This window comes from Diadema antillarum, unplaced genomic scaffold (genome assembly GCF_040938485.1).
Source record: "Diadema antillarum isolate AM-2024a unplaced genomic scaffold, OU_Dant_1.0 seq00000689_RagTag, whole genome shotgun sequence".
In the NCBI taxonomy this organism is placed as follows: Eukaryota; Metazoa; Echinodermata; class Echinoidea; order Diadematoida; family Diadematidae; genus Diadema; species Diadema antillarum.
Genome location: NW_027271594.1, coordinates 1,066,066 through 1,091,774, shown reverse-complemented (window position 1 = coordinate 1,091,774; position 25,709 = coordinate 1,066,066). Strand labels below are relative to the sequence as shown.

Genomic DNA, 25,709 nt, shown 5'->3' with positions numbered 1-25,709 from the left:
AGAGAGATCTAACAACTCGCCCTCTTGCCTTCTCGTTCCTGAAAAGTCGAGAGGGCGAGAATTTATCTCGTCATTTTGTTGGCACTTTCAAGCTTCCATACGAGAATTCCTGATGGCGTCTCATATTCATATCCTGCCTTCTCAATTTCTCGGACACGAGAAGTCGAGAAGACGAGATTTCGGATCTCTCGGATCTTGTCCTCTCGCCATTTTTTTTTTTTTTTTTGGGGGGGGGGGGGGGGGGGTTGGCCCGAGATGTCGAGGAAGACGGACTTCAAGAAGTAGAGATGACGAGATCTCCTATCTCAATGACTTGCTTTTCCGGACCCGAAAAGGCCGAGAAGGCAATTTATCGTCCTGTCTTTTCGATATATAACATTGTTGTACAGCTGTACTTAAAAGCTTCCTATCTACCCTAATGTTTTTACATTTCGCTTCCTCAGACCTCAAGAGGTCGAGGTGACAAGATCTTTAATGTCATCTCCTTGTCTTGTCGGACCCGAAAAGTTCGAGATAGCTAGTGATCTCTTCTTTTCGGTGACAATGTGGTATAGATTCCGTAATAGTGACCCTTATATCGTCCTTCGATCTTACATCAGTGATTGTCTGCCAGCAGTCAGTGAGTCGAGGAAGCGATTCGGATGAAGTGTTAGACTGTCTATTCATTAAGTAGGTCCAGTTGACGAGATTCAAGCCTAGTGTCATGATGGTATAAGTTCGCACGAAAAATACAAAATGTGATAATGACTTTCATTCCATTTCATTCCATTCGTATAAGTATAGGTGAAGAATCAATGATACGTTATTCTGATCAGAATGAAAGAACTGTAGTTTCTTCTTCTTCTTCTTCTTCTTCTTTTTTGTCCAGGGGCCGTATAATATGGAGTGCTGACTTCACCTACGCTCACGTGCAATAGGTAATGTTGCCCCTCACAATCATTCCTGCACAGTCATGCATGACTGGTAGGTTGGGACCATGTACTTGATGTTGACGAAGGCCTCAGCTCCCCCGTGTCGCTCCAGCACCTCGAGGGTCTCCTGTATCATGTCGCCCAGGTTGCAGCCTTTCTGCTGGCCGTATTCGATCCCATCACCGGAATTGTCTTCAAACAGGAGACAGGCAAACAAGAGGGTGTGAATATAACAGACTCTCAAGATCACACTGGCCCACAAGACCCCAGGGGGAAGGGGAATCTTTCTCAAACAAAGCAAATTTGTAGCAATATTAGAATCAACATCTTATGTTTCGTCGCACAGTATTTTAGAGCTCGTAGAAGAACATTTTTTTTTGCGAAACAGGGACTCGTGTTCCTTATGGTTTGTCAATGTTAGCATTTAAATGAGGTTAAAACAATTAGAATGGCTTCGATTTATGATTTTCAGTAAATAATGAGTATTCAAATCAGTATCGCAGGCTCAGGCAACATAGATCAAGTCCAAATGGAGTGCATTCCCTTTTAAATCAATTAAGTGAACTTGTCCGCTTTAGAAGACAACACGCATACCATACATATTTCATCAAATCTGTCTTTCAGTTACTCTAGGTATTCATTTCCTCATGCTCACAACTTACAGTTTGATCCCCTGAAGATGTTAAGGACCGGCAGAATCTGACGGTAGTATGGAACCATCGCCTCCCCAACGAACTCGGCCGAAGTGGCAAGGAGCTGTAGGGCCTTCAGCGTGCTGCAGATAACTCGTTTGTCTCGTGTGTTTAGGGCGTCTGAATAAAGAACAATATTCAATTCATTTATGACATCTGTACTTCAAGAGTAATTCATCCACTGATGATGTAAAATGAATGCAGACATTCTACCTTTGCATTTGTGAAAGAGTATCGCATCGAAGCATCTTGCATCGACAATTTTGAGAGAGTGATCGTGTATCGTTGTCATTGATGTGTTATTCTTCTTCGGGAGCGTTGCAAAGAAAATTGCAATCAATAGCAAATCACCCAAAAATCAATTGCAAGTCTCGCAATTTATTGCAAATCTGCAGTCAATTGCAATATACATTCAATTCTATTGCAGGAAGGATGTAGGCCAAATCATATGCAAATCCTCTGAAATCAATTGCAGCTCGTCTAAGGGGGCAACTCCCCCTTAGACTGTTGGTATTCAACGGGGGTCCCCAGTTCGAGTCCTATTACCAGTGTTTTAAACGTCCTTAGGCGAGATGTTTTACCCATGGTGTCCCTGTCAATCCAGGTGTAGAAATGGGTACGAGGAAATACTGGAGTATATTATAATGATAGAGGGCCCTCTGGTCATAGAGCATTGCTAACACTGCATACATGACGACGCTATGCTCAGAGCGAATCAGACCAGGGGCCCGTTGCATAAAACTTACCGTTGAATTTCAATGGTAACTACCGTCAAAATTAGGCATCACAGCCAATCAGCATCAAGGATTCTAAAATTTACCGCTAATTTGAAGACTTACCGCTAGAAAGGAGCGGTAAGTCCAGCGGTAAGGGTTTTATGCAACAGGGCCCAGGGCAGTAAACCATTCTTTCCTGCGAAACAGCACAGGCCGGTGATTGTATGGCATGTTTTGTACATACATGTATACCCTCCCCCCCTCTTGTCTATACTTAATCAGAGCTAGCTAACCACTGATCAGGCTCTCTTTGGATTCCCTATCTGGCTGCTTGCCGTACTCAGATTCATTTCTGCTTACTACAGTATCCTGATCCACATCTGATGAAACATCCCATGAGAATGAGCCTTAACTCGATACAAGGCCCCGTTCCCTAGGTCCTATTTCATTAAAAGAAAAAGAGAAAAAGTTGCTATGATAGCAACTCTTGCTGGAATGGCAATTGTCATGGTAACAACAAGAATCAAGCTTCCTGAATCAAGCTTCCTGAGTGACTGAGTTGCTATCCTAACATTTTTTTTACGAAACGCGGCCATGGGGTTTATTATCCCACACGCATGCACCAGTTTAAGTAGGCCCTATACTCTCTAAAAAAAATCGAGTGAAAATATTCACTCTTGAAGGAGTGAACACACACAAAAAAAGAGTGAATATAGAGTGAAACTGGAGTGAATCTTGAGCGAAAATGTTCATTTTCACTCGTTTTAGAGTGACCTCAGGGATCACTTGAAGATCTTGGAGTGATCCCTGAGGTCACTCCAAAATGAATGAAAATGAACATTTTCACTCCAAATTCACTCCAATTTCACTCCAAATTCACTCTTTTTTTGTATTCACTCCTTCAAGAGTGAATATTTTCACTCTATTTTGTTTAGAGAGTAGCAATATACAGAAAATCTGAAACCGAACACTTAACCCTCATGCGTGCCACATTTACACCTCCACATTTTATGTTTGTGTGTGAGAGTTGTGCACAGTTCCGACTCATTGGCCCATAAAGGGTGAGTTCACACCGTCGATCACCTTTGATCGGTATGATAAGTTGCGGTATGACGGGAAGAATCTTGCGGCCACCGTGCTCCAGGAGGTCCCGAATCCCCCGGGTGGCGAAGAAGTCGTAGGGGTGCTCAGTCTCTCGCAGCCCTTCGAAGAAGAGCGGCAAATAGTGGTGATAGTCAAGTCGCTCGATCTCTCTCTGTGCGGTTAGAAATTAGTGAAGAAGGCACCAAACACACATAATATAATTAAGGACAGACTGAAATCATAATTATTTCTCATGAACGACACAAGGTAGGCATTGTCACTTGATTATAGACAAATTCATGGGGATCTTTTATAAAGACGAACAGGAATCTGCATGAGTGTCTGTTAGTTTACTTCATCGCTAGCCAGTGGCGAAAACAGACAAAAATATTAATAAGAAGCAAACGTGAGTATTCACGCATCACACACGATCGTTTAGGCCTAGATAGCAACCCCTCATAGCATCATGTTATAGTTAATCCACCATAATTGACCCCTGTCAATAGAAATACCGGTATAGACGAACGATGTACAGCCGCACGTCAGCTGAAGATGTGAAAATGGCACGAGTATAGAATGTAATGCACCGCCGGCGCCTCGTTTTCAAAAATGGGGGCCCACTTCCGGGTTTCATAAGCTAACAAGCAAAAAAAAAAAAAAAAAAAAGGCCTTTGTGGGAACAGCGCAACTTCTGGGCCCCGTTTCTTAAAAATGTGATATAGCAACTCTTGCTGAGATGGCAATTGTCATGGTAACGACGAGAATCGAGCTTCCTGATTGGCTGTTGCTATTGGAAGTTGCCATTCCAGCAAGAGTTGCTATCCTAAACATCTTTTATGAAATGGGGCCCAGGTGCCACATCCGGATTTCTTCAGCTGACAAGCCCCCCCCCCCCCCCCCCCCAAAAAAAAAAAAAAAAAAAACGTCTTCAGCGCAAAAACAAATCCTTACCGCGCTTATATACACTCAAGCAATTTCTGGGTACAGAAAGTAGGGGGGCAAAAGTGGTGACACCTTATGTATTCTTTCGTCTGGTGCAAGCCATGTGATGGTAGTTGGTGATTGGTATAGAGTCTGTTTGTTTTTAATCGAATGATAAATCGGAGGAAAAAAAAAGAAATGTCTCAAGTCCTTACGCCCCAAAACAACAACAATTAACCCTAACCAGGCCGGGCTTTTTTGGGTGTTCTGCGGCCGGGAGGAGGGGGGTTGATTGAAACCTTCCGCCGCCCCCCCCCCCCCCCCCCCCCCCCCCAGATCTCGGCCATCGATCTCGCAATCGCCACGAAAATTGGCATATGCATTACCTTGGCGTAATCTACCAAACTAAACAAAATGAAATGGAATTTTCTTCATAATAATCAATTATGCTAATATAATGTATAAGATCATACATTTTGCTCTAAATCAGAAAGTAAAGCTCATAGAATCCTAATTTTTGCTGATAACATTCTTTGTAGCATTCCTAACAATGCAGTCTACTTTAAAAAATTGTATCAAAATCAATTTCTTATGTATTTTATTGTTGTATGTATTTCTTTGTTTTACGACCATTTGTTTTATCACTTTTTTCACAAAATTTATGACAGAACCTATTTCAAGCATAATTATGCTAAAATTAATTGAATTCAGCATATAAAAGTGAAAATAATCATACTTTTATGAATAAGAAGGGAAAACTCCATTTGCATAATAGACTTTATACACAAAATCACGTGTTTGAGCCTTTTTCGGTCGTGCAGCGTCGTAACGGTATCGCAATTTTCGCGAAAATGGTGCGAGACTTGAAAGCAAAAAGTCAGCGAACGGCGCGGTCAAAAAATGTCGCGCGGCGGAGTAGTCGCGATTTTTTATTTATTTTTTTTTTTTGGGGGGGGGTTGATTCAACCCCCCCCCCCACCCCGGCCTTTTTAGGTTTAAACAAACAAACCTTGCAGCTTATAATCCCTGTTGGATTTTCCCTCTTTCTTTAAATTATCTTAACGGTGAAACATGATAACAAATTTACATTTTAATTCAGTGTCTAGAAAGATTTTGCGAGAAAGTAACGTAGATGTTAAGCATTGTCTTTTATCCTAAAGAAATCTAGCAATACAAAAGATGGGAAAGACAATTTAGGTCACACATTTTATTTTTCCTGTACCTAAAAATCAAGTCGAGAAACGCTATAGACGCGTCCAAAAATTGTAAATCATTTTTTGTTGTGGCTGTCAATGTTTGGGACCTACCTTCCAGAATATCTTGCTACCCATGCCGTAGTGTTCCATGGCAATAGGTAAATCCCCTCGCTTGTACAGTTTCCTGAAGATGGTGGGCTTTTTGTCGCGCTTACTGGTGGCGGTCTCGTCGAGAAAATAAGCCCGCTCTTTAGCTAGGTGCTTCCTGGAAATCCTCTTTCGACAAGACATAATTATTTTCGCTACCACTGAGCGCTGTGATGTAGACAGTCTTGACTTCAAAACGAGATCAGAAGATAACTTGATGATAAATCACTGATTTTTATAGCAATTTTTCTTTTAGAGTGGTAGATCCCATGTTATGCAAATGATGTATGCTAAGAATGACAGATCTAGTGGAACATATCGTAGATAGGCCTATACTTCTCCCCTATCTCGGCAAGGACTACATAACGTAGAAGTAAAAACTGGTGCCGGTGGCCGGACGTAGTGGTGGTGTACACTTTTACGCGCCTTGATCTAGTTGATAAGCATAAGATTCGCGTAGGATGCACCGCATTGTTTATCCAAGATGCGCGCGCAGCACTTGTGTTGCCGCAAATAATGAACCCCAAAGATCATGACCTACATCATAGCAAGCAATCGTTATCATCGTTTGTGCTGTGAAATAGGACATGATTTTAGAGTTCATGATACATGTATCAGGATGGAGTGCTCTTGCAAAATGTTCTTGGCCGATATGGGAGGGGTGATCATGAATTTTGATTTTTTTTTTTGTGACCATCTCTTTTTCAGTCGGACCTGCAATTGATACTTTTCAGTAATTGAAGATTGTTATATTCGTCAAGAAAATGAGCGGCTTTTACGTAAACTGGACTACTACGGTATCAGGGGGAAAAATCTGAAATGGATTCAAAGTTTTCTCAATGGAAGAAGTCAGAGGGTCGTTTTGGATGGTATTAAATCTTCTCCAGTAGCGGTAGGATCTGGAGTGCCTCAGGGGTCGGTTCTTGGGCCTTGCCTCTTTCTACTTTACATCAATGACTTGCCTGATGGTCTCGCGTCAAAGGTTCGCCTTTTTGCCGATGATGCAATTTCCTACATGACAATCGACAACCAACATCATACGCAAAATCTTCAAGAGGACCTAAACAAAATTGGTGACTGGGCGAAAAAATGGATGATGGATTTGAACACAGATAAGTGTAAGGTTTTGACAATATCCAGGAAAAGACGAAAGATGCAACACGTGTATCATCTGATTTGAAGTGGACCCAACACATCAACAATACTGTCAATAAAACCAATAACGTGCTTGCATTTTTAAAACGCAATCTTCGCGTAAAATCTTCTGACGTTAAAGCCACAGCTTACAAAACGTTGGTTCGACCAATTGTTGAGTATACTTCCACAGTTTGGGACCCATCTACCAAGAACCTAATCCACCAAGTGGAAATGGTCCAGAGAAGAGCTGCGCGATTCACTTTAAATCGCTACCGTAACACCTCGAGTGTCACCAAAATGCTACAAGAACTTGATTGGACCACTCTGGAACAGCGCAGAGAAAATGACAGGCTAATCATGATGTACAAAATACACAATAATCTTACTCCTCTTTCAGCACAGGACTATATTATCAAACAGGCTACTCACTTGACGAGAGCCTCGCAACCACACTCCCATCAGGTACCATATTCGAGAACTGAATCGCATCGTCATTCGTTCTTCCCAAGAACTGTAAGGAACTGGAATTCCCTGTCGTCAGAAATTGTTTCAGCGCCATCTGAGGTATCATTTCGAAACCGTCTAACGGTTGATCACAGTGGCTAGCTATTTTCGTCAAATTTTCTATGTGCTTGTAAATATCTGTAAATAAATTGTATTATAATGTAAATAGCACCAGTCTGCAAGAATCTTCAGTCTATTGAAGGAGGCAGACTTAATCAGAAGAAGAAGAAAAAAAAAGTTTATAGGCCTATACTTTAAATATTCTATGACATAGATTGTCGCACCTGTGCGGGATGCATGCTGGTTTATAAAAAAGCATAGTTGGAAATGAAAATATAACGTGCTGAATATATATAATTATTATAGTAGATATGATATGATAGTAGATATAATATACTGTAAGATATAGTAGATAAATAGTAATATAAAATACCACCCCTGGCCAAAGTGGTCACACCAAGTATACGCATACAAACAGCTCTTTACAAATCGAGTAACATACAAGGAGTTTTATGAATGCAAAAACAGATAATTGCCATTTTCATTTCTTCTTCTTCTTCTTTTTTTTAATTCACAAAGCTGGGCATCAACAAGTAGAGAAAAAAAGTTTCCAATAGTATATACTGCAATATCAAGAAGTAATATTTTCAGAACAGCAGTATCAAAATTATCACAAACAAATATTTTCCTTTGTTTTTTCAGCAAATTGATCATACAAAACGTATAGATCTGATTTTATTCTTTTCTCGATTTGGACATAAAACTTCCTAACTGGACATAAGTTCGAATTGCGGTCGTTTGTTTATAGGTACAGTGAGGGCAATTCACGAAGATAAGGGTTCGTTTTTTTTTCCCACTTTCTCCTACAGCTACTGGTACATTGTATCATTATGTAACTATAATAAAAACAGTACTCCAGTAACTCTTACACTACCAAGCGAGATTCTCACTCATTATAGAAAACCAACGAAGCGGCAAGTGATGCGATACAAATTTGAATGCATTCAAGCGTTGAGATTGAATGGTCTCACAGGCCCCTGGGAGCAACTTTTTTCACAGGGGTGCTGAACCCCTGACCCACCCGTTCGGTTGCCGGATCATAATATAGTAGCGTTTCAGTAAATGGGGGGGGGGGGGGGGGGGCAGGGGGAGGTGAACGGAGGGGATGAGGACATCGAAACGAGGTGAGAAAGCCCTCCACCACACAAGGAAACTTTTCCACTCTTAGTAAAATTCAACACACTTTATGTGGTAAATTTTGAAATTCTTCAATAAAAAAAAGTGAATACTCGTGGACTATGTTCATGGATGAATTGTTGATTCGTGTGTGTGTGTCTTCACTTTGTATAAGTCCATGGAAGGGGACCTATGGGGGAGGGTGTGGGAGGGGGTATCCCCCTCCCACACTGGAGAGATTTTGAATTTTCCCACCTGAAATTCAGCGATCTGGTGCACACTTTTGGTGAAATTTCTTAAAAAGTTTAAAAAAAATATTAACAGAAATGTGAATGACCATTAAATCGGGTTACAATCAACTCTTGTTCCGTGTGTGCGTCATCACTGTGATTAGGTATCCCCTCCCACCCTGGTGAAATTTTGAATTTTCATTCCTAAAATTCAGTGATCTGGCACACACTTTTGGTGAATTTGTTCAAAAAGTATGAAAATAAAATATTCACAGAAATGTGAATGACCAATACATTGGGTTACAATCAACTCTTGTTCCGTGTGTGCGTCATCACTGTGAAATAACTGTATGGAAGTTGATAAGGCGGGGATGGGAGGTGGCTACCATGCGACGGAGCTTTTGCATTTGTAGAATTTAATTACAACGATATGATGCACAATCTTGGTGGACTATCCCCATCTTTGTATTAGATAATCGTTTGTTGGTCTTACTTTGTATAAGTCCATGGAAGGGGACCTAAGGGGGGAAGGGTGTGGGAGGGCATACCCTCCCACACAAGGAAGATTTTGGATTTTCAGACCTGAAATTCCGCGATCTGGTGCACACTTTTGGTGAAATGAAAAAAAAAAAAATTATGAAAGGTAACTAATATTCACAGAAATGTGAATGTCCATTAAATCATTAGATCAGCTCTTGTTCTGGGTGTGCGTCATCACTGTGTAATAACTGTATGGAAGTTGATGAGGCGAGGATGGGAGGGGTAGCCAGACCCCTTCAACACGATTGAACTTTTGCATTTTTAGAATTCATATACAATGATCTGATGCACACTCTTGGTGGAATATTTTGAAAGTTGTATCAGCGTTCGTGTGTGTGGATCTTCACTTTGTATAAGTTCATGGAAGGGAACATAAAGGGGGAGGGTGTGGGAGGGGGTATCCCCCTCCCACACGAAGGAGATTTTGAGATTTCAGACCTCAAATTCAGCGATCTGGTGCACACTTTTGGTGAAATTTAAAAAAAAAGCATGAAAAATGGATATTCACAGAAATGTGAATGACCATTAAATCGGGGTATAATCAGCTCTTGTTCTGTGTGTGCATCATTACTGTGTAATAAATGTATGGAAGATGAGGAGGCGGGGTTGGGAGGGGTAGCCCCCTCTCACACGACGGAGCTTTTGCATTTTTTAGAATTGAAATACAATGTACAATGATCTGATGCAAAATCTTGGTGGAATATCCTGGAATTTGTTTCAGACAAGTGTTATGGAGGGAGACCAAGTGGGGGAAGGATGTGGGAGGATGTATCCCCTTCCTACATGAGAGAGCTTTTGCATCTTTATGATTGTGATTCAAAGATGTGGAATTTCTGGCGCACACTTTTGACTTAATATGTTATGTAATGTAGCCATAATCAATGCAAGGGGTGGAGGCTAATACAGCAAGGGGGAGGGTTTTAGAAGGGGGTGTCCTCTAACCCCTCCCATTCGAGAGAGCCTTTGTATCTTAAGGATTGGAATGAAAATATGTTGGTTCTACACATAGTCATTTATGATGGAGTATTTGAAAAACTGTCAAAGAAGCATAAGCATACTAAATGTAGTAGGGGAATAAAGGTAAACTGAAAGAGAATATCCCCTTCCCACATTTTGGCACGTTTGGATTTGTTCAAATTAAAGTGACAGATCTGGTGCGCACTTTTTGATGAAATATTTAGAAAGTGTCGATCTCAAAAGTCTACTAAGTGGATGGAAGTTGGCCTAACGGGGGAGGGTGTGGGAGGGGGTATCCCTCCCACACTAGGGGCATTTTCCATTTTCAGAATTGAAATTAAACGATCTTGTGCACTTTTGGTGAAATATCTGGACAGTTTCTATTAAAAAAAAAGCAAGAAATGTTTCCGCATCGTGGGGATACCGCATCGTGGGGGGGGGGGGGGGCAAAGTGATGTGTTTGCATAGCTCCCACCCAATATTTTTATTCCAGGATTGATGCTATTTGATACGAGGAAACTGTGGCACTTTTAGAATCCAATTGACATTATCTCGCAAACACATTTTGGTGGAATTAGGGAAATTATCAATCCACAAAGTGTACTACTACTGCGTCTATGGAACGTATGGAGGGGAACTAAGCGGGGAAATGGTTAGGGCCTAAATGAAAGGAGGATATTATATTCCCACACGAGGAAACTTTTGCATTTTTTCAACAGAAATGACAGATCTATTGATAAAAGAATCATTCGGAGGTATGTCAATCTTATGGGAAAGGACCAAAGGTGGAGGATGTGGAAGGGGGTATAAATCCATTATATTTTCAGAATTGAACTGCAACAATGCCTTGCACAGTTTCGGTAAAATATTTGGACAGTTTCCATCACAAAAAGCAAGAAAATCTCCGACATCCCGAAAATCATTGGGAGGGGGGTAATATCATGGCAACTGCCCCGCACCCCTGCATACGAGGAAACTTTTGCATTATTCTACAATAGAAAGGAAAATATCGTGGGAGGGGGTATTTCCCTTCAATACGAGGGAGATTTCGCATTTCAGAATTGACTGCTGCACACTTTGTGTGATGGGACAGTGTCGAATAAAAAAAAAATCCACATCTTGGAAATTACTGGGGGGGGGGGGGGGGGCAAAATGATATGCTGCCCGCTCCATCGATGCTCTCCTAAAGGGGGTACCCTCCCCCTAATTGAGGGAACTTCTGCATTTTTAGATTTGAAATTCAGCAAGTGAGCCCTTCAGGTAGCATTATTTAAAAAAAAACAATAGAAAAGTAGGAAAAGCAAAATATCCAGGGACAATGAAAATGCTTTAATAGTGCTGTCTGCACTTATAAGCTTGTTCTGCGTGGGAGGGGCATACCCCTCCCACGCTCATGGAGATTTCGCATTTTCAGAAGTGAAATTCAGCAATCTGATGCCCACTTTGGTGGGATATTTGGACAATTTTCTATTAAAAAAAACAAGCAATTTTCCCTGTAAAAAGATATAAGTTGGGGGTGCAAAAGCACCCCAACTTTTATTTTTCACAGGCGGGTGCTATGCCCGGCTGCTCAAAAAGTCAGGGGTGCTGCAGCACCCCCAGCACCCCCAGCTCCCAGGGGCTTGTGAATGGATATACACGTCCATATGGACAAAATAATGTATCTTAAAAACAAAATATATTCGATTTATACAAGTCATGAATAAGGGCCTGAATATACTAGCTTATAGTCGTATGCCAACGCATCCCCTTGGCCCTCTTGTCCCTACACAGACAGCCCGGCAGTGCTCCTTTGCCCAATCATTCTTGAAGGATTCCATGCAGGTCGCATTTGACGAGCATGTGAAGCACAATACAAATTTAGAATTGTATGTGGGAGCATTTGCGAGCGCAATTTGAACGTCAACGTTCGGTCCGCGAGTGCGTTTGCGTGTACGTACGTGTGCTCGTTTGCTCATGACCTTTGACCAAACCCTTCTTTTCGCCAGATATTACGTGTCTGATTAGTTGCAAAATGGAAGCAAAATTTGAGGTCGTCCATTTCGTCGTCTTCATGTCTACTTCCTCTTCAGGGACCTTTTTGAAATAGACCAGGTACAGTATTATTTTCATTAAATTTGAATTCTCTGGCGGTGAAATATGACTGAAACAACACTCACCTGGGACTGGGCCGGCCTGGGCCGGCGGCGGCTGCCGAAAGGATGCCCGAGTACCACTGTCACTGCACTGCCGCCGGCGAACTCCGCCGGAGGCAAGGCAGGGCGGGGTAGCTAAAGAGTAGTAGCGTACATTCACATACAGTAGCCAGGCCATACCCCGGCCAGCCAGCCTAGCTTATAAAATTACCTGCGTAGCATAGGCAGAAAAACCCGTCTGTCTGGTGGAGTAATTAGTAAATCTTTTTTTAAAACTTTTTTGGTTCTACTGGGAGAGGGATTCCGTGAAGCCAGACTAATCTCGAACAGCGTAGGAACATCAGTTAATATTAGGTCCTACATAAATTATATAAATTTGCTCGACGCACGAAGATATTACTATTAAAAATGCAGACTGATTTATCAATAAAGGCAAACTCTCCTGACTAACCTACTTGTACTAACGTTAAAGTTTACCTAACTGTTAGTCTAGAATAGATTCTAGCTTTTTATTACTAGCCATGCCCATGATAATGTCCATTCATTGTGAGTCTAGACTCCCGTACCTTGTTGAATAATCTGTCTTGACGCAGAGGTCGCAGTTGCGTAATCGACCCTGGACTGAATTACCCTGCTTGCTGTACTGATAAAGAGGTGGTGGCCAGATTAAACTTCAAAGTAAAGACTGGGCATCCATTATTCCAATAGTCAATACAATGATCTTTTTTACAATTTTTAAACTTCTAACGTTAGCTATCTAAATTTAACCTGAAGAACTAGATTTGAACCTATTTCATCGTAGCCCAAGCAATCAGAATGTATGTTCTGTTTCATTTGATATTGTACTGGCTGGAGCTAGAAACTGATTTGTTCTGTGACTGCATTTTGAATGTATTTGTAGAGCCTTTTAGAGCTAATTCAGAGTAATTTACCTTTTTTTTTTCTGAGATGTGAACAAGTTCAAGAGTTGAGCTGAGAAGCAGTTCACTTACAAACTCCTGAATAATCATAGATTAGATGCTTTTCGAACCATACTTTATAAGATATTGAAACAGAGCGTTCTAGGTTGTGGTCCTCTAATTGCTCAAACAATTAGATCTATGTATTATGTAGTTAAAGCTATGTGCATGTACGTAGAACCTACATTGTATGTGTACATATTTATGACTTACCTGCAATGCCGGTGGCTGTGGATGCCTGTTCAAAATTTGTTGTTTATTATTTCATTAACATGTCACAGCACAATTGAAAGAATGATTGTATTTTAAGGGGTTCAGGACAGAGTACCATCGAGCTTGCGTTATCGGACATACATATAGTTGTAATTCAATGGTATTAGAGACAAAGTAAACAGCATTCCATCCAAACACTTATCAGTGTCATGAGAAGAAAGGGGGAAACAATTTACAAGAGACTCAAATGCCCTTGCAGACTTGCCAACACCACCACAAGTAGCATATTTAAAGATCTATTGTGATGATTTCTTCTTTCCCCTGTACCTAGGCTCCCGACTGACCATTATGTCTGCCTAAGACCACTCTAGTCACCATGGCCCCTGTGGCTGTGGGGCTGTGAGTGAAAGCCTCGAAAGGAGACGGGGTGGAGCTCCTCAGTGGGAGGCAGTCGAAGCTTCTGGAGCTCTGGTTGAAGCCAGAGTGGCATCTTATTCAGAGAAGGTAACTTGGATCTCATCTTGGACTTCCTTGCGAGGAACCTCTTGTGGGGCGATCTTGGCCTCCTCTCCAAGTACCCGGAGCCGGGAGATGGGAGTTGCATTTTGCTGGTTTGAGAAGAATGCCCTACGTTTGCAGGAGTAAAAGAAGAAGAAGAAAAGTTTCCTAGAGTTATCTGACGCAGCTTAAATCCAACAATTATCTTTCGACTTTTCTGTGTCTGTGAAAAAACTATTAGAAGGGGCAACAGAGGTGCTTACGACACACCTAGAGCACCTCAAAAGAGAGGGCTCCAGTATGGAGCCACCAAGCCCCTGGGAGTGCACCCCTCGGTGCCGATCCCAGGAGCATGGCTCAGACATGACGGCAGTCATCACCTGCGGCACGGTCCATCAGATCAAGACATTTGTCCTGTCCCACTGCCTCAACCCCTTCCACCTCACTGACGAGTGCGGCCGGACTCTCCTGCACGTGGCGGCGTCCTGCGGCAAGTTGGAGATCGTGGAGTGGCTCCAGGCGAACGGGGCCGACTGCCGTGTGAAGGACAAGGAGTCCGGGTGGACCCCTCTCCACAGGAGTCTCTTCTTTGGACAGATCTCCTGCGCCATTCACCTCATGCGGGTAGGCAGTCTGGGATTTCATACATGTCTCATCAAAATTTATCAAATCCTTCACTATGTATTGAGATTTATTTCCATATCATATGATGATTTCCATATCATATGATGAATTTGATTGCAAAATGAGTTGGCATGCATATGTCTTTTCAAAAGTTACCAATTCCTTCACTATTTATTTGATTGCAAAATGAGTTAACTCCATTCTTGTCAATTTGAGATATTTGCTATTAAACCAAAAAATCAAGTAGAATGATTAGACAATATCTGCTATTCTTTAATTAACCTGTTGAGGATGGACTGATTTTGCTATGACACACACCTCCCATAGACACCTGCCCGTATGTACTCAGGACTCGTCCTCAACAGGTTATTTAAAGCTCAAAGAATTTTCTTTGTTATTCAGCAAATGTGGTATCATTGGAAAGTGTTTATTTCACTCTATCTGATGGTGGATTAAAGCAGAATACTAAAGGAAACGCATATTTTGTTGGATTATTCCCCCATTTCAAGCATAGAGCATGTTAAACACACCGGCCTTTAATTCATCCATTTAGAAAGTTGTGTTTTGGAGAATGGCTGCTTAGAAAAATTGTATCCTGAATCATGCTCAATCGGAAGATTGGTTATTTTGTGGGCGTGTCCATTACGTCGTGGGATGAAAGGCAAACCCGGAAGTATCACACAACAGCCTAAGCTTACCTATGTATGCTCTCGATGAGAGCGTGATGTCGAGGCTCATACCCCGAAATCCCAAGACATTTTTTATCAGAATGTCACAAAAAATGAAATAAAATTGTTTTCTACTTCAAGTCTCCTGTAAAGTCACACATTTCCTCGTTTAAATAGAGTCTGTTACGTGTTATTTAGGCCACGAATACAGAAGCTGTCAGGCCTAGTGCCTGTATGATGGTGCTTCGTAGTCGATCAGTCACATGCATGCGCCCATCACCGGCCGCGTATGTCGCAGTGCAGTAGCCTCCGTGTATCAAAGAGCGGGCGAGAAGCCTGAGCTTCGTACCTCTTTGGTACGTACAATGTATTATATCGGCAGTTCCTCGGTAGTACTACAGCTGTGTACACCATATACATGTACAATGTATTTAGCGAGTCTATTTTTTCGCGAATTGGGACTTGCCAATAATTTCGCGAGTGCTTAAATTTGTGGTTGTGGAGTACACCACGGAAGGGGGAAATATATACGGAAAGAGAGTTGATATTTTCTCGTGTTTTTAAATTCGCAAAAAGCACCAGGTTCGCCAAATTGGCGAAAATAATAATTAAAAAAAAAAAAAAAAAACTCGCGAAACATTCGGCGTACGTGGATCGCTAATGCTAGATACCACGCAATCAATGCGCGGGCCTCGGCTAAGTCGAAGTCTTGACTAGGCCGGCCGGCCTATCTGGTGATAAAATAAACGATACAGAGCACTGCGATTTTCATCGATAGTGACAAAACTTTGATGGACTCGGTGAAGTAATGAATGGATCGTGCAGTACCTAGCTCTTGCTCGATAGAATGCTGATGAGCTGTGAACGGGAGTACGGAGTGAGTTAGCCTGACCAGACGCTGTAAGTACGCTGTGCGAATACCTGTCGCGACGTACCTACGTACAGCGACTGGGCTGTGTATAGTTAGGAGTTAGTGTGATGTGATTGATAATACGTAGCCCGACCAGACGCTGCGCTACTTACAGCGACTGGGCTGTGTTCAGTCAGGCCTACTGCTGCTCTGAAGTACGAGATCAAGTCAGCACTAAGCTCAGTTCATTTTCAGTTCAGAATAAAAAAAAACTCTTACCCATCTAAATTTTGAAGTCTACCTGGCATTGGTCCTGCGTCACCAACATTGTCCCCTGGCCTACCGTGTGGCAAGGGCTCGTACTGCCAATCTCCACTATTAAAGTCCGTCCGCTTCAACCGGACCGCCCTGGGCCTTCCCCATAGCTCGCCCGTAGCGTCTCCCTCCTGCGCCCCGCCGTGCGGCTTGTCAGCAACATCTATCTCTCCAAATTCACCAGGGTCATCATCGTTATCATCACTAGTGTGTACTGTATCGCTCAGTTCATCATTGCTCCCACATTCAAATTCCACCAAGAAATCATCCGGATCATCACTGCATGGCCTTAACATACGATGTCGTGCATTATCGAAAAACTAACTTTTAAACTTTGTATGCAAATACTATCTACAACAACTTGTATGATACAATGTATGCATTATGCGTGCGGGGGCCGGCCTGCGGCGCTCGAGACCTTGCGCGATTCCTTTCATCCCATGACGTCATCGGCAAAGCCTCGAAATTTACGCTGTGACCTAGATTTCAGGGGGGTGACAGGTGTAAATTTTCAAAATCCTCTAACTCCACTTCAAAAAGGCCATTTCAAACGATGTAAACGACAAATTGTTCTATGTGTCCCACTCTTTCACTTCATATATAATTCTATTTCTTTAGTATTCCCCTTTAACTGTAAAATGTTTACCAATGGCTATTAAAGCTGTTTTGCATTCAAACTCTATATCGTCGCTGGGGTCGCCAACACCTCATATCTACAAAATGTCAAATGTTCAGGAGAGCCAAAAAACATGGCGGCCAAATTACTATGGTGAATTGGATAGGCTTTCCTTTGACATGCTGTGGTGGCTTCATTTTTGGAGTAAGATGGTTGGGATTTGGACAGGACATCATTTAACCCATTATTTGACCATTTATCAAAAAAGGTAATCTTCACCAAAATTGCAGATACAAGGTCTTGTCACCCCAGTGACTAGGGTCTTTGGAGAAAGATCAATAACCATTTCACTATTAGTAACGTTGATTTTGAATGATGTATTAATGGCATTTCAGAGGTGGAGGTTTTGAGAAGTTAGAATCAAAGTAATGTTTTCCTCAATGGTTCAACTCTGTAAGGTAAAAAAAAGGCTGGAACTAATGCATCTCAACAGCTTACTTGATAGTAGCTTGGTGGGTGTGTTAACAATGGTTTTGATGTATGTCCCATGTTTAATTGTTCACAAGTTTAAGCAATGGCAAACAGATATGCCTACATACATTATTTAAATGAAAACTGGGTGCTGTGGATATACGTGTATTCTGTTCATGGCATAAGCTTATACCTCCAATTTATTCCCTCTCCCCTCCACCAGCATGGTGCAAGTTTGAAGCGCTTCGACAAGGAGGACCTCACCCCGCTGGAGCTAGTGATGAAGGACAAGCCCTCCTACGTGAGCTTCAACAAGAACGACCCCACCCAGGCATACTCGTGGGGCACCAACGCCAACTTCAACCTGGGCCACGGCCGGCAGCGCAGCAGGGAGCAGCCCGAGTTGGTGGACACTCTGGCCGTGAGCAACTACAACATAAAGCAGGTTGGTCTCTGGTTTTAAATGTTGCCACTCAAGTTAGACTCTTCTCGTGTGGAGTGTATGTAATTCGACACAAGTGATGCCTTTATTTTAACAATTTGAACCAGAGAAGCACTCTGAGAGCGCAGACCTCCACAAGCAGCTCATTTCTACCACTGATCTTGTTCTTCCATAGAGATCAGTGATTTCCACCCATACTTATGCATGCTGAAAATTGCCTGATTTCCCAATCTACCAAAATTTAATCATCGGTTTCTTGTGTCATTCTCAATTTTTGTGTAAGTTTCATCCAAATCTGTACACAACTTCTTCAATTACTTTGCACTGAGACAGACCAACCAACCAACCAACCAACAAACAAACAAACCAATGCCAATGAAAACATAACATCCTCCCTTGACGGAGGTAATAAAACACATCAAGGAGAGTCTGTTTGATGCCACAGAACCACTGCTAATATGGAGCCCTACCTACAGGTAGAATATAGGAAGTGTGTCAGCCCATGTGAGAAATACACTGCAGTGCAGTGGATGGTATTTTGCGATTCTCACTCAAAGCTTGCGTGCATATTTTGCCAAAAGTTCAAATTACTGTAAAGCAAGATATTTTCAAAACATTAAATTTTCTCAAATTGTTCCTGGCATTCAACGTATATGATGTAGACAAAAACTTTTAACAGCATTTTAGTTTCACAAACCTTGGTGAAGTTTGTGAAATTCAAATGCATGCAAACATTTCTGATTTTACAGTACCACCCTAAATACCATGACATTCTGTGAGGTATTTTGAGGTGTATTTCGTGTCACATTACAAAATACCAAGATGATGATGACATTTTGCTGAAAGTGTGAGTGGGCCTCAATGGGAATTTACAACTGTATGCACTCTCTCACATTCTCATTTGATTTTATTGCTTTTTTGTTTTTTCTTCTTTTTTTTTCCATGGCAGGTGGTGATGAGCAAATTCCACACGCTCTTCCTGACCCAGCAGGGGCGGGTGCTGTCCTGCGGCCACGGCCAGGGGGGCAGGCTGGGCCTGGGGGACGAGACCACCTGCCTCCGGCCCCAGCTGGTCAAGTCAGTTGGTGCCCGTTGCAAGATGGTGGCCGCCGCCCGAGACCACTCACTCTTCCTCACAGACAGGTAACCCTCAGTTGTGTAGTGCCCATTATTTTCTAGAATAAACTTACCAATCTGTGCACCTCAATTTGTAAAGCGGTGCTATTTCGGAATATGTTTACACAGGTGTACACTCACACAAGAAACAAGAAACCTCTCATCAAGCTCATTGTTCACCGCTGTCTGTCGCACTAATTAAAATTTCTGTGATTTGATTTGATTTGATTTGATTTAGTTATTCTCTGTATGCCATTTTTTTTCAAATACTTCAACTTTCTGCAATTTCATCAACAAAGTACAAAATAATGATAGTATACTTTCAACAATTATCATCTTTTTCATCAGTTATACAATACATCTGTAATATAATTACATGAGTAACGTCTTAATAATTTGCATACAGAATGATTGCCAAGAATAAGCGCAAAGCTTGACTGTTTGGCAACCGATAACAAATAACATTACAATGAAGAAAAACAAGAGGGTCCAACATAATGCTCGTGGAATAAGGGTTAGAGAGAGAGAGAAGAATGGAAGGGGAGGAGATGATAAAAAACCTCCCGATTCTAGTCTCGCCAGATCAACTCGACATACCTATATACCTAGACACATACATACATGCACATATTTGTGCTTACAAGTTCTTTCTATGTTTGTAGTCTTTTCAGTCAGCAGCACCTCACTGGGGGAATAATCTGCCTTAGACTATCAAGTATGACGATACAACTGAACAATTCAGAGATGTCTTATCCCTGTGTGTGCTTTTAACCCGTTGATGACGAGTCCCGAGTATACTTGGGCAGGCGTCTATCGGAAATGTGTGTTGTAGCAGAACCAGTCCGTCCTCAATGGGTTAATGCAATTGGCATAGAAAACCTCATAGCAATTTACACTTTCTTCAATGTCCCTGGCATAGAAAGGGTCAAACACTGCAAAATTACAACACATATAGACCTGAAGTCTCTTTGTAATGCACTGTTATCAAATCATGCTCCCACGTACATGTACATAACGCTTTCATGATCTGATGTCTTGCCTGTCTTTGCGGCTAGTGGCAATGTGATGTCGTGCGGAGAGAACAGCTACCTGCAGCTCGGCCACTCTGCCATCGGCCAGAAGTGTTTCCTGCCCAAGTCCCTCGCCAGCAAGAGTCTGAAGAACAAGGAGGTGATCGGGGTCACTGCAGGAAGGTTCCACACTGTCGTCTACACCAAGGAGGCTGTGTTCACACTTGGGCTGAACGCTGGGCAGCTAGGTATGTTGTTACAAAGACGACAGGCATTTCTGCAAGACATTTTTGTTTGGGTTTCTTTTTCTTGTTGGTTTCTGTCATGATTCGTTTTTTACGCTTTAGACAAAAACAGGGAAACTCTCCTCTGATTGGCAACATTCTACTGGGTAGACTAGGTAATGTATTGTGCGTATGATATATTTTGTGTGTCATATTATTTTGTGCTTCTGTTACTCTACATGAAGTTCAAATAGAATTTCCCTCATATTTCACTGCTGTTGCTCGTGTAAAATTCCCCAAAGCACTGGTAGCAGTACATTTTTTACCAGTGAACTTTTGAAAACTCGTATCCAATAAACCACCGACATATATATCCAAAACGGAGTGAACAATAGTATGGATAGACTTGCACACCCCTTCCTTGTCTTTTCTAAAACACAATTCAAACTCCCTAGCTGATACAAGCTGCTAAAGTTTATCAGGACTGGAGTAAGATTCTATAGTGGAATCATGCACATATAATGGCACTTTTGACTTTGTCTAGTGTTGTTTGTAGTCATCTCAAGTGTAACTTTCCCATTATTGACCACCTATTTTTCTTCTCCCTTCTCCCCCCCCCCCCCCAAACTATCCTCACAGGGCACAATAGGGGCGAGAAGCACATTCAGCACCCACGTCAGGTGACCTCCCTCTCCCACCCCAATATCGTCATCAGGGACGTGGTGACCAGCGACGCTGCCACCGTCTGCTTGACCAAAGAGGGCGACATTTATGTGCTGCACGAGTACCAGTGCAGGAAGGTGGCATCAAAGTAAGTAACATAAAAAGTGATAGACAAGTTCAAAGTTTAGATCGCCCAATGCTTTCTTGCCAGTAGATGACACGATAGTCGCATCTCACAGGAGATAAAGATCACAAAAAGTCTGTTGCCCCCATTTCGATGTTGTCAAAGATAGAATTGAGCATGGTGTCATCAGCATTTGTTAACATTCATTCAGATTTTTGAGCATTTTCCTGTGGAATAAGTCGTCTAATATATCACTTGCCCATGGCAGATACAATTGTTTTCTGTAATAGTGCTGTATTTGTCTTTTATTTACATCAGCAGACAATCTCAGAAATGAAATACACAAGTATTGCATATAAAAGAGAGCAGTGATACAGCAAATCTATGTATTTCATGTTATTAGTGGAAAAGTGAGCAAAGAAAATGGGATTCCATCGGGATTCGAACCCGAGACCTCCGGATTGCTAGTCCGGTGCTCTACCGACTGAGCTATAGAAAGCCCTAGTGCAGTGTTCGTCCCAGAAACCCTTAATTCTCAATGCTCGGGTGGTCAGAAGCTATAGCAGTGTGTTTGTGTGTGAAACACACGCACACACTTGAACCTGGCATAAACCCGAAGGATAATTCAACTTGGGGATAAATGCGAGGGATCACCGAAGTGATGCAGCTTTTTGAGTTTGTAACAAATAAAGACAGAATAAACTGACCAGAAAGAATATAAATTATTAGTGGAAAAGTGAGCAAAGAAAATGGGATTCCATCGGGATTCGAACTCGAGACCTCCGGATTGCTAGACCGGTGCTCTACCGACTGAGCTATAGAAAGCCCTAGTGCAGTGTTCGTCCCAGAAACCCTTAATTCTCAATGCTCGGGTGGTCAGAAGCTATAGCAGTGTGTTTGTGTGTGAAACACACGCACACACTTGAACCTGGCATAAACCCGAAGGATAATTCAACTTGGGGATAAATGCGAGGGATCACCGAAGTGATGCAGCTTTTTGAGTTTGTAACAAATAAAGACAGAATAAACTGACCAGAAAGAATATAAATTATTAGTGGAAAAGTGAGCAAAGAAAATGGGATTCCATCGGGATTCGAACCCGAGACCTCCGGATTGCTAGACCGTGCTCTACCGACTGAGCTATAGAAAGCCCAAGTGCAGTGTTCGTCCCAGAAACCCTTAATTCTCAATGCTCGGGTGGTCAGAAGCTATAGCAGTGTGTTTGTGTGTTAAACACACGCACACACTTGAACCTTGAATTTCATATTATCTCAGAAATTGAATGCAGTCCTACATATTACATCTACATATGTACATGCTATGCAACAACAAAAAAGTAGCTGCACAATTTGATTTCACAGGTCTAGAAGGGTGAGTAGGAATAAGGAGTCTGTGTGTAAATGGTAGGGTGATATTGCACACCAATGATAGATTTAGACTGTGTTTGTCAACAAGCCGGCTTATGCAGTGTCAGTGTTAGACATTTCAAATGCTACAATTGGGTCGTATGTGTTGGCATCTTATGGTGAAATTTTTCCTTACTTGTAAAAATTAGACAGCGCACAGGTGTGCCAGTGCGACATGTTTTCTGTTGATACAGCAGAAGGCAGCAGAAAAATGTTTTCATCTATGTAGCAAAGAAGATGACGGATTAACTGTTACTGTTGTTTTTTTCAATCGTCCAGCCACCTTTCCGTGAGACAACTTGCTGTCGTCGGGGGAAACCTCAATGCAGAACTGGCGGAGAACGTCCTCCAGAAGCAGGGTGGGGTCGAGCTTCAACTGTTGGCCATTCATACCAATGGGAAGGTTAGTCTTCTTGACGAAGTTCCAGCATCTGCTTTGAAAGTTAATCTCTCTTAATAAGTCAAGAAAGACTTTTTTTTCTTATTTATAAAAGTATGAAATTATTGTTCTTTTGCTTCATTTCAAACCCGTTCACATTGTCTATGTTCATGCATGAAGCTGTAACTTGTCCTGCAGTGTGTTTGCAGTGTGTTTTTACCCCTTAAACTCTGCCATAATTATTGTAGAAGAACAAACCTCTTCTTAGCCCCATTTCATAAAAGATGTTTAATAGGATGACAACTCTTGCTGGAATGACAACTTTCCACAGCAAACAGCCAATCGGGAAGCTGTATTCTTGTCGTTACCATGACAATAGTCATTCCAGCAAAGAGTTGTCATCAAATAAACTCTTTATGAAATGGGGCCCTGGTTAAAAAAAAACAACAGTTGGACAGTCTTACATGATTGCTACACAAACAAGGAAAGATGAAAAAGATTACATGAACTTTAAGATTATATGAACACTGACATAAAATCACACTAGTGACCATTCTTTGTGTGACATTGAATTGAACATGAAGGGAACAATGAACATGCTAAAAGATACATTATAATAACAAAGAGATGTACTGTATACCAAATATATTCCTTCTTCTTCTTCTCCTCCTCTTCTTTTTTTCATCTTTCTCCTCTGATGCTCCTCCTCTCCTTCAATCTCATCTTCTGTAATGATTTGCCCAATGTTTTTTTTTTTCTCTCTCTAAACCCAAGGTATACAGCTGGGGTAAGAGTGAGAACACATGGCTGCACTGTGTGTGGAGCCACCGCCGCCCTGTCTCTATGCAGCAGGTCGCTTTCAGCCAGCACAGCATGGCTTTCATCACGCCAGAGGGGGAAGGCTTCATCGGAAGATTTAACACCAGGAAGGGTCAAGGTGAGGGGAGGGGAGACATGGGGTCACTCGCCAACATGGCCGGGATATGTGAAAACACTGAGTAGATATCACTGTAAAACATGAAACCTTCTTGAGTTGGCACTGGCATTTAATACATTGTGGGGACAAAAACTTTGGCATGCGTTTTACTTTGCGATTCTTGTTCTGCAAAATTCACGAAAGTTTCATGCATGTGAAAATATCTTGTTTTGCAGTATCCTGTTATGGGGTAAAATTGATAGCCATTACAATTTTTGTGACATCTTGTCTGAATATCACTTCTGGAACCATTACATCATGTTTCAAATTATGAATAGATCGATCTGCCAACATTGTATAATTTGGTCATGGGTGATAAAAGTGTTCAGACAATTCCCTTACCTCCTATGCGATCAAAAGTGATAGCTCTTTGTACCAACCCTTCACAATATCTACCATATTGAAAGATAGCACTGTCGAGGATGGATTTGACATTAGAAGACCTTTGATCATTTTGGATGTATTAGAGCATTAAACTGACAAATCAAGGGGCATGGCCAAGGAGTGCCTCAACCCTGACCCACTCTAACTGCAATCCATGCAGCAGTGCTCAAACATTGGCCAACATTAACCTGTTGAGGATGAGTCCTGAGTATACTCAGGCAGGTGTCTATGGGAAATGCGTGCTGTTGCAAAATCAGTCGATCCTGAACTGGTTAAACATGCATATGAGAAATCTTTGCCATCATGTATCATGTGATGTTTTTGTATAATTGATGTGACATAAAGGCTTTTTATATCCATCGTTTACTAGTAAGCTGTGCCACTTCCAATCCAGCAGATATAATAAACCCACAGGTCAAATGTTGAGGCTTCACATTATGGTTCCACGACATTTGCTCCTGTGACAATTGCTCCCATGAAATATCTGCATGCTGAGCCAAACTAAACCCGACCCACAGACATAACCCTAATCCTAGTCCTCGCACCAAACTAAACCTAAAACCCTCTCACAATCCTAACCCTAATCCTGAGTTCTTGGAGAATCTAAGAGCAGAGCAATTGTCGCAGGAGCAAATGTCATGTCACCTCACATCATACTGTCAAAAGTAGTGGCTTGTAGATTGAAATGCATGTTGGATAGAGCCCATTAGAAAAAAAAAAAAAATCTACCAAGACCCAAGGCACAACCATTCTTCCTACAAAGCAGACTGTCATGAAATATCATTGATCTGATTTTGTCATTCTTTTGATTTAATTTCATTGACCCAGATGACCAGTCCAGCAAGTCCATACAGGAGAGGTCCGGTGCCAAGGACAAAGTGGAGGGGCGTGGTGAGCAGTGGGTCAGCCTGGAGCGCCTACCGGTCATCCACAGGGCAACGGGCGTGGCATGTGACCCTGGTGGCAAGAACTTTGTGATGCTGCAGTCTGACCCAAGGACAAGGTGATTTACACAGGCGGAGGGCCATACCTCCATATGAGATGATTTTGCAGAACACAATCAGTTCACTGTGATGTGCTAGGACAATGCCTTAGATAGATAGACAGACACAAATATAACTGTTTTGCATCATTTTGTTAAGTATAAACAACAGCCTATAAAAGAAAATGGTGTTATATGTAAGAAAAGATTTAAGAAGAAATGTACTTGTGAGCAGAAATTTTTACTGGAGTAATTTGTGTGTGTGTGTGTGTGTGTGTGTGTGTGTTTGCTTGCGGAATCAAAGATTATAAGATACTAACTACATTTAGCAAGCAAAAAAATCAATTCATTTAGTGTTCGTCAAGCATATATTTTTCATGCTAGTTTCACGTCTTGGGAAATGCGAGAAGATTTCCACTTCTACAGTAATGTACAACTTGCACC

General features: G+C 41.9%; 2 protein-coding genes and 1 non-coding gene across 3 annotated transcripts in view; 1 reads left to right on the top strand and 2 right to left on the bottom strand.

The window, feature by feature from the left end:
• Positions 1 to 936: 936 nt before the first annotated feature.
• LOC139737325 (parkin coregulated gene protein-like) lies at positions 937 to 5,810 on the bottom strand. The gene is made up of 4 exons (XM_071647997.1): positions 5,631 to 5,810; positions 3,403 to 3,574; positions 1,574 to 1,723; positions 937 to 1,103 (listed from the first exon to the last, which is right to left on the bottom strand). Exons 1-4 carry the CDS (start codon positions 5,808 to 5,810, stop codon positions 937 to 939), a joined length of 669 nt encoding a protein of 222 aa, XP_071504098.1.
• A 6,374-nt stretch (positions 5,811 to 12,184) lies between these two features.
• The window catches only part of LOC139737324 (inhibitor of Bruton tyrosine kinase-like), a 40,909-nt gene continuing 27,384 nt past the window's right edge, over positions 12,185 to 25,709 (top strand). Inside the window, exons 1-9 of the mRNA XM_071647996.1 lie at positions 12,185 to 12,304; positions 13,849 to 14,639; positions 17,783 to 18,004; positions 18,951 to 19,144; positions 20,173 to 20,375; positions 20,991 to 21,162; positions 22,824 to 22,947; positions 23,698 to 23,860; positions 25,112 to 25,286. Coding sequence (XP_071504097.1) covers positions 14,316 to 14,639; positions 17,783 to 18,004; positions 18,951 to 19,144; positions 20,173 to 20,375; positions 20,991 to 21,162; positions 22,824 to 22,947; positions 23,698 to 23,860; positions 25,112 to 25,286 — 1,577 coding nt within the window. The 5' untranslated portion in view covers positions 12,185 to 12,304; positions 13,849 to 14,315. The remainder of the gene's footprint in view (positions 12,305 to 13,848; positions 14,640 to 17,782; positions 18,005 to 18,950; positions 19,145 to 20,172; positions 20,376 to 20,990; positions 21,163 to 22,823; positions 22,948 to 23,697; positions 23,861 to 25,111; positions 25,287 to 25,709) is intronic.
• Positions 21,565 to 21,639, bottom strand: Trnaa-agc (transfer RNA alanine (anticodon AGC)). The gene has a single exon. It is a non-coding gene; the product is annotated as a tRNA-Ala (tRNA).

Coding starts and splice junctions, on each gene's coding strand:
- LOC139737325 (XM_071647997.1), bottom strand. CDS start 5,810: ATGTCTTGTCGAAAGAGGATTTCCAGGAAGCACCTAGCTAAAGAGCGG. Junction 1,724..3,402: donor ACTTATCATACCGATCAAAG/GTGATCGACGGT, acceptor TTCTTTATTCAG/ACGCCCTAAACACACGAGAC. Junction 1,104..1,573: donor CATCTTCAGGGGATCAAACT/GTAAGTTGTGAG, acceptor TCCTGTTTGAAG/ACAATTCCGGTGATGGGATC.